At 36.0% G+C, this 15,630-nt stretch overlaps 1 protein-coding gene across 2 annotated transcripts in view; it reads right to left on the bottom strand.

Moving 5' to 3' along the window:
- Nucleotides 1-15,630, bottom strand: part of CACNA2D1 (calcium voltage-gated channel auxiliary subunit alpha2delta 1) — a 567,237-nt gene that overhangs the window by 428,880 nt on the left and 122,727 nt on the right. For both annotated transcript variants that reach the window (XM_006155764.3, XM_006155766.3), the window contains exon 3: nucleotides 4,476-4,592. In XM_006155764.3, the coding sequence (XP_006155826.1) occupies nucleotides 4,476-4,592 (117 nt within the window). The remainder of the gene's footprint in view (nucleotides 1-4,475; nucleotides 4,593-15,630) is intronic.

The following is a 15,630-nucleotide window of genomic DNA, read 5'->3' as shown; positions in this document are numbered from 1 at the left end:
CGCTGGTTTTAACAAAATGCACAGTGATCTGTATGCACTTAAAGACTGAGAAGCAATGGCATAATTACTTACTAGACACATTTCTTTGGGCAAATCCTAGAGACTCTCTAAGATCCACTTCCCTCATTGTAAAAAGAGACTAACAGTGGTGTCTAGACTTACTGTGAGAATTCATTAGATAATGCTACTTAGTAGGCACTCAATAAAGTCTAAATAGTATAAAAATTTATCATATATCTCAGATTCGAATACTCTAGACTTTTTTCTACTATATTTACCTATCAAATTATAAGGTACTCCACACAGATCAATTAAAGCTCCTTCAATCCAGATTTCTCCGAGTATAAGCTTATAGCAAAAATAGGCAGCAATGAATAATTCCACCTTGCATTCATTTACAATATAATGCAGCACCTGTTTTTCAATTATCCTCAAAATATTTCTCTTCTAAATAATGTGTTTTCCATTTTTGTAGAATCAATGAAGTTAAATAAAGAATTTACTTTGAAAACAAACATGAATCTTTCTCCCTGACATAAAATCCAACTAATTCTACATTTAATTAGCCATTGTGTCTTCTGTATTTTGTCATCGCACACTTGTGATGGTAACTGATCCCCCACAGGATTCAAATAATACGCCAGGTGTCTTGAGCATCTATTCCAAATGACAAATAAAAAAAGGACAATCTCAATAGGCTTATTTTAATCTAATTAAGGGAAGATACAAACGATTTCATTCAACAACCTTTTCCAAGGGCCTTTTATGTCCAATTATCTTCTTCCTACATACAGTGGAAAACTGTAAGCTGAGAAAATTAATATAAATAGAACAGTTTTGGTTGTCATCAGAGTACTAATCCCTTAAGCAACAAACATATACTTTTATTAGGTAAGGTTTTATTGCAAACATTTACATCTTTGAATGTTTAAAAATGGTATTCCTATTTTCAAAATTGAAGATTATAATGCTTTCTTAAAAGTTTACTTATTTTATGATAAAGAGACTGAGAAAGTCAAGCAAGCTCAAAAGGGTCCTACCATGCCATTATTCTCCCCCTCCCACAAGCCTACCAGGGACAGGATCACAGGTGTGCCATATTTAGGTCGACCTGGGAACTGAACCTACAGCGTACCATAGTGCTCCAGTATCACATAGTGGTACCTTATACCCCGTGCCATTGCAGTCGAGCCAAAGAGAATTGAGAATTCTTTGAATTTTCTTGTCATGAAAGTTTACTTTACCATGGGTTACTCAATTATACTTTTTTAATTATATATTTTTTAATTAAATATTTTCACTTCCAGCAATTTAGTATACCAAGTATTTCAAAGGTCCTTTTTCTTTCTTTTTTTTTTTTTTTTTTTTTTTTTGAAGAGGTTTTTGCTATAGGGTACGTGCGCTCACCAGAAAGACAAAGCAAGACAGAGACAGAAAGAGAAATCACCCCCATGGGGGATGGCCACGTCGCAATCCCTTCTCCTCCATTCCCCTCTCAGGATCTTGGACACACACACACATGTGTCTGGCATGAGTTTAAGCCACTGGGTCCAGGACTCAAATTGCAGTCGACTACATGGGAGTCCAGCAACATAGCCATTTCACCAACTGCTGGTCCCTCAAAGGTCCTTTTTACTAAATTATAATAAATAGGATCTTGCACACTTTAAGAAACATAATGTAGCCATTTATAGGTGCCTAAGAAAGTAAGGGAAATTTCCAGGGGCCAAGATACACATAAAATACAGTAAGCTGAAAATCTGGGCCCAGTCACAATGGTGTAGAAGTGGTGCAATGCTCTGCCATATTGAAGACTCGGGTTCAGTTCCTGGGTTGCCCTGTACACAGCAGCCACATGCATAGGTGTCTATGTTCTGGGTTGGCTGGGAGAGGCTAAAAGTGGATAGTAGCATAAGACCCTGTTGAGAGAGCTTGTCTTTTTCTCTCTCATGAAAAAAAAGAAATAAAATAAATTTTCAATAGCTGAACTGTGTAAGTAAACAGGAAATTCAAATTGTCCTGAGACAATACAAATAATAGTGCTGGGGCCAGCAGATGGTATAATGGTTATGTCGCTGGACTCCCACGTTGTTGACCAGAGTTTGAGTCCTGGATCCAGTGGAACAGTGCTGAGATCCATAGAATAAAGCAACTAAACTTGTGTTCCAACATTATATGTAACAAAAAAATGTACAAAAACTTTATGAATAAATTATAAAATTTTATTGAATGGAATAAAACATGCTAAATGAACAAATTATCTTGTTCATTATTAGAATGATAAAATACAATAAATATATCAATTCTTCTCAATTTGTTCTGTGTCAGTTATAAGGCCAATCAAAATCTCAGTAGTGGATTTTCTGTATAATTATATGCTGAGTTTAAAATACTGATTAATAAATGAAAGTTCAAAAATATGTGTGGTCCTTCAGAAACAAAATATGATAAAAGGCTTAGCCTACCAAATATCTAGCTTGAAAATGGAAGCTCTTTTGTATGTGTGTGTGTGAGGGGGGAGCCAAACTATTTAATAAATAGCCATGGAAGAACTGATTAGAAAAAAATTAATTTGAAATACAGCCTAAAATTATATGCTAGTATTAGTTGCACGTGGATTAACTACTTAAATGTGATGAACAAAACTGAAAACCATTTACATTAAAATATCATATGAATAACCTCAGAGCAGAAAATAATTTCTTAAACAAAACACCTCAGAATACTAATAATTAAAAGAAAAGTTGACTTTGCAGTAAAAATAAGAACTTATCAAAATATATACGATAAATATAATGGGCAAGCAACAAACTGGAAAAAGATATCTGCATTACATGCATTTAAAATCAATTACCTCTGGGACCAGCAGTTAGTATAATGGCTATGTTGTTGGATTCCCATGTAGTTGACTGCGGTTCAAGTCTTGGACCCGATGGCTTAAACTCACGCCGGGTGCATGTGCGTGTATGCCCAAGATCCCGAGAGGAGAATGGAGGAGAAGGGATAGTGGTGTGGCCATCCCCCCTGGGTGGGGGGTGATTTCTCACTTTCTATCTCTCTGTCTCTTTCTCTCTTTCCAGCGAGCACACACGCCCTATAGCAAAAACCTCTCAAAAAAAAAATCAATTACCTCTGGGTCTAGCAGATGGCATAATGTTTACATTGCTGGACTCCCATGTAGTTGACTACAGTTCGAGTCCTGGACCCGGCAGCTTAAAACTCATGTTGGGTGTGTGTGCCTGAAATCCCAAGAGGAGAATGGAGGGGAAGGAATTGCAGCATGACCACCTCCCCTGGGGGGATGATTTCTTGTTTTCTGCTTCTCAGTCTATCTCCTTCTCTACAGTGAGTACACGCACCCTATAGTAAAATATCCCTCTCAAAAAGTAAAATAAAATGAATTACCACCAAGAATACATAACTTACAGGTCAATTTAAAAAATTAAAATATGCAAGAGATATAAACAGAAATTTCATTGAAGAGGAAACAAGAATGATGTTTGACTATATAACAGGATATCTTTCTCATTAATAACAATAATTATGAAATCTGACATTTCCAAATGTTGGACAGAATACAGACCAAAGGGGACTCATGTACTCAGGTACATGAGTCTAAATGAATGCAACTACTTTGTAAAACAATTGCCATACTTTAGTAAAACTGACTTCATGAATTCCTTACAATCAAACAGTTCTGCTATTCTGTACTGACCCTACAGATATTCTTGCATATGTGTTTCACAAGACTTGTTCAAGAAAGCTCAACACCACTATTCACAGCAGCATCCATCTTGAAACCATCCAAATAGTTACCAACAAAAATATGACTACATTGAGATACACCCTCACATTATTTAACTGTGAATAAAATAAATTTAAGCTAAGTGCAAATTTACAAATGAACCACTCAAACATAAAGTTGGAGGAAAACTAGTTGCTGAAGAGTACATACAGTATGTTGCAATTTTAACTAACTCAAAAATAAGCAAACTAAAAAATTCTTGTTTAGCAAGTTATTTATGTGAGTTACAGCTATTTTTAAAAAGCAAAGACATAATTAGTCAAATATCTAACACATTGGCTACCTCTGGTAGTAAGGCCAGAGGGACAGGAGAGTACTACAGTTTAGGGTAATGGCAATATTCATGAACTTTATGTTGTATGATAGATTTATTTAAACACGTTCATTTTTTATTATGCATCATCACTTACATATATGTATAAACAAACATATATATAAATTGTCTAACAGTCCAATGTGTTGTAAAAGTAATAGTGATATGATAAATAAACTAGTAATTAGAAATAAGTTATTATTTTGAATTCACAATGAGATCATAATATCTCATCTTTTATGAACACGTTAGATGAACACAAGTTACCAAGGGAAAGAATGCAGACCAAAGAAAACCTCCAAATAAAAAAGAGATAATAAGTTATGGGCAATAATAAAATAAGCAGATCCGACTCACCACCAAGGCTTTCGATCGGTTACTTAGAAGTTTCTCAATATCCCCAGCTGCGATTTCCACCAGCTGCCGTGCATTGTTTGGTTCCACAGTATACAAATCTTGGTATTTCTCATAAATCTGTGTGAAGAGAAAGAAAAATTATTAAAAAGAATTGTAATTTAGCTCATATTTTGGTTACATTTCCATTAGAATATATTTTAAAACTATAAACAATTGACTAGAAAGACCTACCCTTTCCTTTCTTCATTTCAATCTTTTTGAAGTTTAGGTATATCAGGAAAAAGTATACGTAAATATAAATTGACTATGAGACTATCAACGTGTTAAAATAGTCAATGATGTGAACAGATAGTAAAATATTTTGTACCATCATTGTTGGTATGTGCAATTTGAAATTTGAAACTACACCCCTATATGCCCTCTCCAAACCTGGTATTAATCAGCAGCAGCATTTGAAGAAAATGGGCAGCCATGCTATAAAACACAAAGAGAATTGGAGCCTGAGCCATGAAGGATGGGTGTGATGAGCAAAGCTGGGCGAAGGATCATAAAACAGGGAAAGTATTGAGAGAGACTACACATTGTTTTCCCTTTCTGAACCCAAGGAGGCTGAAGTGTACGCTGCTAAACCTCCTGTAGACACAGTCGGTGAGAAAAAATATGAAACTCCTGTGAAGGTTCATCTGGTAACACAGGAAGCACCAGAGAAAAATCCTGTACAGAAGAGTTGAAAGTCATTGAAGTCTACGTTAAAGTTTTGATTAAAGCTGTAATGGTGTATTTATTTTTTATTCACAGTAATTACTTTGTTTTGTTTTTTTCTTAATCACAGAATCAAACTATACTGAAATCAAGCTTGGTAGCACAAGAAAAATACAACTACTTTCTGGCTCACCTCCGCGTCTGTGGAAGGATTTCCCTAGAGTGGCATCAGCTGCACCTGGTTTACAGCCTGTACACTCCCAGCAGGAGAGGAAGATTAAGGGAAGGGGGCAGGGCAGCAGTGGCAGTGTTTGGGGCTGGAGGGCTGAGCAGAGAAGGAAATCCCTTATGCACCCAACAGACGGGGTGCTTATGCATGACTGAACCATCTTTGAAAGCCAGGACCTGGCAGGTTTCTACTGTCTTATGAGAAGTGAATCCAGGCACATACAGGAACCAGTTCAACCCTGCTTTTCCCTGGCACAACTCCAACGTTCTGCTTCACTAGCAACAGGTTCCACAGCCTGCTACCAGCTGAGCAAGATGCTGCTGGTGAACGTCGGATTCAAATAGACAGAGAGGCTAAACTTTATCGCAGAACAAAATAGTTTTACGTGGACTTAAATTTTTTAATTTAACTGATTAGAAGGAAATGAATATTTTAAAATATTTATTTCAAATTTGTACCCTTCAAAAGTATTGATTTACTCAGATTCCGAGGTTCTGTCCATAATCATTTGAACTTTAACCTTGTAGGTTTTTGTTCAAACTATTATAGGCAAATTAATTTAGTGATATCAAATTCTCCTATTTTGTTTCTTTCAGGATTCCTGAGTATTACTGGATTGTTTATGGTTTCTGCTGAGGAGTGAATTATTGAGTCCTGTTTAAAGATCCAAGTTACCCATAAAGGATGCCCTCCAATGCAAAGCTCTCTCATTCCAGCCTAAGAAGAGATTCAGGAACATGAATTTTTGAATAGAATAATTGATTTGGGGTACAAATAGATAAACCTCGACTTCCTTTAATTGATCAGGATATTAAATTCTTTGCAGTAAAACCAATAGAGCTAATTGGTGTGATATGTACTTGTATTTTCTACTATTAATACTTTGTTCCTTTCTCTATGAAGTCTAACTCCTTCCTGTGATATGGGGAAATACAATATGCTTCATAATGGGGGGAGGGGGTTAGTTCAGATGTACAATCTGTATTCATATACTATAGGTAATGTCATTTATTAAATCACTACCTATGCATTCCAGTCACATTACTAGGCACTATAAAACATGTATGGATAATAAACCAAAATAAGCAATTTATTTTGAGTTTCTGCATCTCTGCTCACATCAAATTCTCTCAAATTCTTTCTAAGATATTAAAATACATACGAAACAAAAATAAAAGCAAGACCTAATTCACATATTTAATTAAATGAAGTGAAGACATAAGTCTAGAGCTCCAGTGTGAATTTTTGGATGAGCTACTTTATTTGTAAAACCACAATTAAAATGTTTCCTTTAGTAGTAAAAGTGAATTGATATTATTATATAAATCCACCAAAAGAACGAGCTCTTGCTTCTGATTTTATAACTACAATATTCGTGGGCCTGCCTAGTAGTACAGTGGTTAAGTGCTTTGCATAAGGAGGAGGATACCACATAGGAAATGAGTTAGAATACCAGGCCCCAGGTATGGGTGTGCCCCAAATACTGGCAGAATAGAGAACTGGAGGAAAACCGATCATGGCAGGATCATGTTCCTTAAGGGGGCACATAACCACACATGTGTACATTCCCTCTGACAATTAGAAAATTAAGGAATATAATATTCTTTATTACTGTGAAAGCTATTGTGAAGGCTCTCAAAAACTCTACAGAGTTTACTGTTTAGTAAACAATTTCCAGAGTGAAAGTTTCCATGTGGATTTAAGATAACACAATATACTCCCATCATTTAAATATATTCCTAACTTTTTCCACCACTAAAGCCACATTTCTACAATATCTAACATCAACATGTGAATATTTAAAACACAGCCTAAAGTATGCTTTCTTTTCTCTTCCTAGTTCCCCCCCCCATTTTGATAAATTAATTATCTCCTTTGCCATTTTATCTCATTTCTTTCCTGAAGGAAAAACAGCATGGTGGAAATAATTATGAGTTTTTGACTCCATTCAAATCATATCAACTTTGTGCACACTGAGTGATTTTGGTCTCTGTTTTTGTATTTATCGTTTTGTTTTGTCTTTTTCTCTCCTACTAGATAGAATGCAGCCGAGAGAGACAATACCTGACAGAATTTTTTCCTCTTGACTGATGATAGACTAATATGCATTAGTTTTCCTACAGTTCAATTCTTCCCACTGCCAACTTTGACTCAAGTCTTAACAAAAAGAATACTTGTACAGACTTTTTTTAAAAAAAAATTATTATTTTATTTTACTTTATTTATTTATTTTAATTTGACCAGATTGAGAGAGAGAGAGAAAGTGAAAAAGAAATCAAGCTGCCAGGTCTAGGACTCAAACCACAGTCGGCCATGTGGGAGTCCAATACCCTTAACTACCACACCACCTGCTGGCCCTGATCCTTGTACATTCTTTCTTTCTTAAAGTCTTAATTAACCAGCATTAATGTTCTTTCACTGATAACATTCAAAAACCAAGTTCTGCTCTGAGAAATAGATAGATAATGGTTTTCTTACCCTTTTCACTGTCTTTCTAGGTCTCTTTGGTCTAATTAAGTCCATAGTTCCAAGATAACTTCAAAATGATATATATTTATTTTAATTTGACCAGATTGAGAGAGAGAGAGAAAGTGAAAAAGAAATCAAGCTGCCAGGTCTAGGACTCAAACCACAGTCGGCCATGTGGGAGTCCAATACCCTTAACTACCACACCACCTGCTGGCCCTGATCCTTGTACATTCTTTCTTTCTTAAAGTCTTAATTAACCAGCATTAATGTTCTTTCACTGATAACATTCAAAAACCAAGTTCTGCTCTGAGAAATAGATAGATAATGGTTTTCTTACCCTTTTCACTGTCTTTCTAGGTCTCTTTGGTCTAATTAAGTCCATAGTTCCAAGATAACTTCAAAATGATATATTGATAAATAACCTCAAATATAACATCTAAAAGAAAATGACAACATTCATCGGGTATAATTGCTTAACAAAATTCCTAAGGAAATATTTTGGAAAGTATTATATTTAGTATTTATGCCATGGAATTATTCATAGATTAACACAGATACCCCAGAGATACTCACTGAAAACTAAGTACTGCTTTCAAGCTTTAGGTGACCTAGAAGATTAGTACTAGTACTCAATTTTAGGCAGCAACTCTCTATCACTTTTAGGCATTTCACATACATTTTTCATGCCGTTCAAGAAACCTAAATAATACACTTATTTAATCACTGTACTAGTAAGAACACTGGGATTGAGGTTTTGGAATGTCAGAATGGAGGAAGTTTGAATCTCATTTCATCACAAAAGAGCAACCACTGCTCAGAGCAGCCGAAGGTGAACAGTGATGGGGTATGTTTAGGTAAAGTGAGTCTGCAGTGGTACTGAAGCCTTGATGTCTCTTGGCTGCAGCAGGATGTGAGGATAAAGAAAGCCCCTTGAGATAAGCAGGAAAAGCAGCTGACAATTAAGGATGAGTATGTCTGCTAGGAGATAGCCTGGGTGCTGGATGAAGGGAATTCCAATGCAGAGGTTGAGAGCAACAAGCAGAGGTCCATGGATCATGGTAAAGAGAAAATGACAGCCAAAGCTAAAAGGCCCTAAGCAGGTTGAAGAGATGGCCAAGATCTCTGTAGCAGTCATGTTCAATACCTATGTCAACAAAACAAAAGGGAACAAATACACCAGATGTCTTGTCACATAAGGGTCCCATTAAACATAGACACAAAGGATCAAAACCAACAACATTACAGAGTATTAAAAGGGACCTGGATCTTAGAATTTACTAAATCCTTAATTGACCACAGAAAGTTATTTTCAACTGAGAGAGACTAACCTTCAAGTAGTGAGATTTTCTCCCCTCCTGGGAGAAATAATGGCAGCTCATGCCAAGTTAAATTTCCTAAAGAGAAACACAAATTTCTGCATAATAAATGTTAAATTTGTAGATTTTACAAACCTCATTTCCTCCAACGCTTATATGTTTACTTTCCTGCCAAGGAACTTGTGTTGGACATGTAGTTGAGATCTCTGCCCTGCCCACCACCATCTTTGTAAAGGAAGTTTCTCCTTGAGAGTCTCAGATGAAATAGGAGCAATAGGGGCCTCTGTACATGGGGCTGGTAATATTCCAATGCATGGCTTTACTCTTGGCCCCTAACCAATTGCATGAGGACTTACATCAGATCTATAAGCAGGTAACTTCTGAGTCAATGGTCTGTGACTCAGGGACAAAAGATCTATAGAAACAATGATAATGCACTGAACCATCAGATCTCCTCTCACCATAGAATGACAGTTGGATGGAACAGCATGGATCAAAGGTAGAAGTAGAAGCAAAAACACTAGGGAGGAGGACAGTGTTCAGATACTATTAAGTGACAGAAGTGATGGCTGTGGTAGGCAGAATAATGGCCTCCAAAAGTAGCCACATCTTAATCCCTAGAACCTGTGAATATGGTGTTATATAGCCAAAGGGAATTAAGTTTGCAGATGGAATTAAGTTTGCTAATCAGCTGACCTTAAAATAAAGAGATTATCCTAGATCATCAGGGTGAGCCACTTAATCCCAAGGGTCCTTAAATATAGAAGAGGAAAAATTGTCTAAGAGCAAACCAGAGAGATGGCACTTGGCAAGAAATCAGTCCCACAATGATGGCTATGAAAATGGAGGAGAGGAGCAATGAGACAAGAAAAAGATTTCTGACAGCATTCTAATATAATAAATTTGTTTTGTTTGAAGCCAGCAAGTGTATGGTAATTTGTCACATGAGCAACAGAAGGTAACACAGTGAGTAATTGTGAGGAAATGAGAGTCAATAATAGCAATGAGCATCTGGGACTGCCTTGGTTCTATACTGTGCTTCCACTGATGAAAATATCTTCTAAATACTTTTTTGGGGACCAGCAGATGGTGTAGCAGCTGCATCACCAGACTCCCACAGGGCCGACCATGGTTCGAGTCCCAAACCTGGCTGCTTAAGACATGCCAGGCGCATGTGCATGCGTGACCAGAATCCCAAGAGAAGAATAGAGGAGAAGGGATTGCAGTGTGGCCATCCCTACAGGGGGTGATTTCTCACTTTCTGTCTGTCTCTCTTCCTCTCTCTGTCTCTTAGGCGAGTGCACATGCCCTATAGGAAACATCTCTTTAAAAGGAAAAAAGAAAAAGAACTTTTGTTGAAAGTCAGGATCCTACTGAGTTCCCTAAATTTCTTTTTAAATTTCTCTTTCCTTAGAGAGAGAGAGAGAGAGACAGAGACACAGAGAGGGAAACAGAGGCAGAAAGAGACAGAGAGCATGCCCAACAGGTTCTTCACCCTGCAGTTCACCCCTAGACTTCAGCCCCACCTAGATCATGAGCAATCATATGCACAGGATACTCAAGGAGGTTACCCAACTTGGAACTGGGAATCTTCCATGTGGGATTGCTCAGAGTGTCACATTTTACTGCTGTATCATCATCTAGTCTCAAGTTACTTTAAATTTGCTGTTTATTTAGTTATTTCTTACTTTGCCAGGGCATATGCACCCGCGAGAGAGAGAAGGAAGGGGGCAGTGAGAAGGAACCCTCACCCTATGGGAGATAGTCACATTGCAATCCCTTCTCCTTTTCTCCTTTCAGGGTTCTGGACATGACCCATATGTATCCTGTGAGTTTTTCAGGCCACCAGGTTGGGGATTCAAATCACACAGTTGGCCATGTGGGACCCAGCTGCCTTAACCACTACACTATCAGCTAGTCCTCTTCCCAACCCCTTTTTCTAAAGAGTAGTTCAACAATAAACTCCCTGGGTGATTCATTGTCCCTAAAAATAGAAATCTTAGTAAAGATCTCATGTTTAGAAGTTATTTATTAATTATTACTTTCATTTCATTAGTCATTAGATTTTGATAAACATGAAAGATGAGCTCTATTGTGAGAAACGCACAATTTCTGTCAGGCAAGAGGAAATAATGAAATTAGCTCAAGGACACATTATGACTTTCACAAATTTGTGAGGTTCTAAGAAGAATGTCTAGACAGAAAAGCTAAAAAATATCAAAATGAACATGCAAACACTGTATAAAAAGTACAGATGAATTGAATGAATAAATATGATTCCACTTCAGAATAAGGAGAGTGATATTAAAAGAACATGTTACACTACATCTCCCACCATCATCCTTACTTCACTGTTTTGATTGGCTAAGATGAGTAAATTTACGTATCTTCAATACTAATACAGACAGGATCAGAGTTTCATTGTCACCTCAACTGTTTTAGAGACCCACAATCAATTTCACTTCATTTTAGTTCAACTTTGCAATGTGGGATGGTGTGTCTGGGGGTTATTTTTTTTCTTTTTATTAAGTGTTTCTTAGGCTTTTGAACTATTTGTTCCCTAGCAACTGAGAATGTCTTGTTTCTAAAAGGTCTATTAACACAAAGGAACGATAGAATATTCTTTCTGGGTCACTTTGAAGAATCAGAGTTCCTTTAACTAAAGTAATTTTATAATGATTCATAAATATAAGAAAATCTTTCTTTTTATTTATTGGAAGTGATATCATTATCTAAGCTGGCCAACATAGAGAGGGGGCGGAGGTATGTGAAGATACCTTCACCTAAAAAATTGGTGTTAGAATATATTTTACCAAGAACAAAGATAATGAAAATAAAATAAACTTTCTCTTACAAAAAGTAGCTGAGCTTAAAAAAATAAACTTTGCTGGGCTGACAGGTGACATGGTGGTTAAGGGCACTTGAATCCCACATGGCTAACTGCAATTCGAGTCCCAGATCTGGAGGCTTACTTCCTCTCTCACTCTCACTCTGTCCCTCTCTGGTCAAATTTAAATACATAAATAAAGTTAAATAAAATAATTCTTTAAAAAAAAAAACTTTGCCATAAAAATAATTAATACAGTATTTTCTAATGATCCCTGCCCTATTCAAAATCTCATCTCTTTCTCTTTGTTGACTAAGATAGGATATGATGTGATCTCAAACAAAAGTCAAGCTATCAAAATGTCTTGCCTGTTAGTACTTACTAACTCAGTATACTGTCTTTTGCATTTAGCAGTTGGGCAAATAATGGATACAAATACCAACTGCTAAAATATATTAATCCAATGTGGTTGTACAAATTTTTGAAGTTACAACTACTCCTTTTACAAGGTAACATGGCATTGTATTGTTTAAAAAGTCATGTTTGATTCTATAAATTTTCTTTTTAAGAAATTATAATCCTTTTACTCTTTCTTTTATAACCTATGTTTTTGAGATAGGATATTATGAAAATTTTATGACTTGAGAATTCTGTTTTGCTACCGTGAATCATATGCACACACCCTCTAACATATATTTTACATAATTATCATGTTTTTATATATTTTCTATTTCCCTTAACCAAAAGTTAGTTTTAAAAAGACAAAGATTTTTGTTCATTTTCTTTATATGTACATATCCAACACATAATACAGTATCTGAAACAATAACTATTTATTGTATTAATTAGTGGTTGGGTACTGATACTAGCTACTGTGTCAGGCTTTTCGGGGAAGGTAAATGCTGACTTCTAAAAACTGCTGTATAATCTAAAATCAATATTTATTTTGAAAATAAAAAATAACAAAATAACAGGGCTAAGGAAGGTCTTATGCAGCTCCAGAATGGAAATACAAATTCTACACATATCCAACAAATCAATTCTAATTAGTATATACACAAAATAACACAATAATCAATATGAAGAGGAATATCAGTGTTTCAGTGAAGAGATAGAGAAAGTTGTTGTCAGAATCTAAAGGAAAGTAACACCACATGGCCGATGACAGCCAAAATGATGAGATTACAGCCATACGTTAGAGGAAATGTGTGCTTCAATAAAGGATGGGCGGGATCAGAATAGTGTGATATAAGGAATTACCGGAAAATAAATACTGAAATGCAAATTGGTACATAATTATGGAAGGCTATAAAAGTTAAATGCTGGGCTTACCTTATTCTGTAGTCAACTCTGAGCTATTTTAGACCAATAATACCTAGCTCAGAACATTTATTGCCTATCAATTAGCATACAGGAAGAATTCAGAATGTAAGTTTGTTTACTATAAACACTTTCCAAATTGGCACACATACACAATGCAATTACACACACACACACACACACACACACACACACACAAACACATATAATTTGGTCATGTTCTCAGATTTATAGTGTATATCTTCTGATAACTACATCAAACTGGCATTGTAATATCAAACACACAAGAGTTTCTGTAGCCATTCTGTTCCTTCTGTTTGATACGATAACAACTTCTAGCTGCAACCATATATATTACAAATGGGACTTTATCTTTAAGAAGCATATTTAGGAAGAGTAAGTCAGAATTGGTGAACCTTCAACAGCATACACCTCTACTTGCTAGTTCCTATCAGTAAGAACATGATGGTGACACCGCTGAGCATTGGATTAAAGATATAAAATAGGAGACCAGCAGATGGGGTAATAGTTACGTTGCTCAACTCTCAGGTAGTCAACCAAGGTTTAAGTTCTGGCCCTGAAGGCTTAAAACTCACTCTGGGCACGTGTGCATGCATGCCCAGATCCTGAAAGGAGAATGGATGAGAAAGGACTGCGGCATGGCCATCCCTCCTAGGGGATGATTTTTCAAATTCTGTCTCTCTGTCTCTCTGAGTCTCTATGGCAAGCACACACACCCTATAGCAAAAATCTCTAAAAAAGAATAATAATAAGAAGAAAGACATAAGATAGAAAAGAGCAAGTTAAGTAGTAATAAACATGCCTTTTAATTTTCTTCATACTATATCTAGGAACACATGATTATGTATAATCAGAAACTCATGTTGTTCCTGGAATAGAAAACTAAACTATAATAAAGACTAATGTGGGTGTAAAAGACATTCACAGCAAGAATTTTTCAGTTTCTGGGACAGAGACATTTCACACATATGGTAAACTTAAGTTCATCTTTATGACTACTTGGATAGAAAACAAAGTATTAAGATATGTATAACAGGGTCCAGGAAGATCCTAGTGTCTCGGTAGTCATGGATTTTTGTTGGACATCTGAATGTGAAAAACATTCCAGCATTATTTGGGAAATGCTACATGTGGAATGTACACACTTCCAGAGGTTTTGCAGTGATTTCCTTTCTGTCAAAAATAAACATGTGAAACTGGGGGGAAAAAAAGAAACACACACACACACACACACACACAATGGTATGACACCAAGAAGCTACGTACTTGATTTTTGTTTTTTAATTTCAGAGATAACTTATTAACCTAGCATTTTTCCCTCTTCATAACTAAAGCTATATATGTGTATGTATACATAGAGAATAGAGTTCATATTTTGACCAAAAGTCTTGTACGTAATTAAAAAGTGGAAGAGATCTTATTAGATTCTATTAAAACTAAATTTAAAAAATAACTACCTATGAGATGAGTGAGCTCCCTCTTTAATGTCTCTAACCCTAAATGACCTAAATTCATTTCACTGCCAACAAAAAATTTTAAAAAGCAGCCCAGATTGATTTTCCCTTAATTATTATATCTTATTAACAAATTTGTTTTTTTCTATAGCAAAATTGTTGCCTACTGATACTGATGCAGTTCTACCAATTTATTGTTACTTTAAAAATTTCATACAATTGTTTTTGCCTCAAATTCTTCAACTCTCCTAGAACAGTTTGTCCACCTCAGTGATACTGACATGTCTTACTAGATCATTCTTTGTTGTGGGGGAATGTCCTATGCACGCTAAAATATTTACTGACATCTAAACTTGCCCTCTATGCCAAATAGGTATGAATAACCACCCCAACCCCCAAAGTTATGATCATCACAAATGTTTCCAAACATTGCTAAGTGTCTTCTTGGAGACGAAATTGTGCCTTGCAAAAAATGATTACATTAAACAGATATTTGGTGAAAATAGTAAATAATAATCTATTCCTCAAGTTTTTGCTATGGGATGCATGCGCTCACCAGAAAGTGAGAAATCACCACCCAGGGGGGATGGCCACCCTGCAATCCCTTCTCCTCCATTCTCCTATCAGGATCCTGGGCACACGCACACACACTCCTGGAGTGAGTTTAAGCTACCAGGTCCAGGACTTGAACCCCGTTGACTACATGGGAGTCCAGCGACAGAGCCATTATGCTAACTGCTGGAACCAATTAATGATTATTTCATACTAGAATAAAAGTAAGGTAGAAGAGAACATTCTTTAATATCTGTAATATTGA

Source organism: Tupaia chinensis, unplaced genomic scaffold (assembly GCF_000334495.1).
Source record: "Tupaia chinensis unplaced genomic scaffold, TupChi_1.0 Scaffold000466_1, whole genome shotgun sequence".
NCBI classification, from domain to species: Eukaryota; Metazoa; Chordata; class Mammalia; order Scandentia; family Tupaiidae; genus Tupaia; species Tupaia belangeri.
The sequence above is the reverse complement of the archived record's forward strand: the minus strand, read 5'-3'. Positions and strand labels throughout refer to the sequence as shown.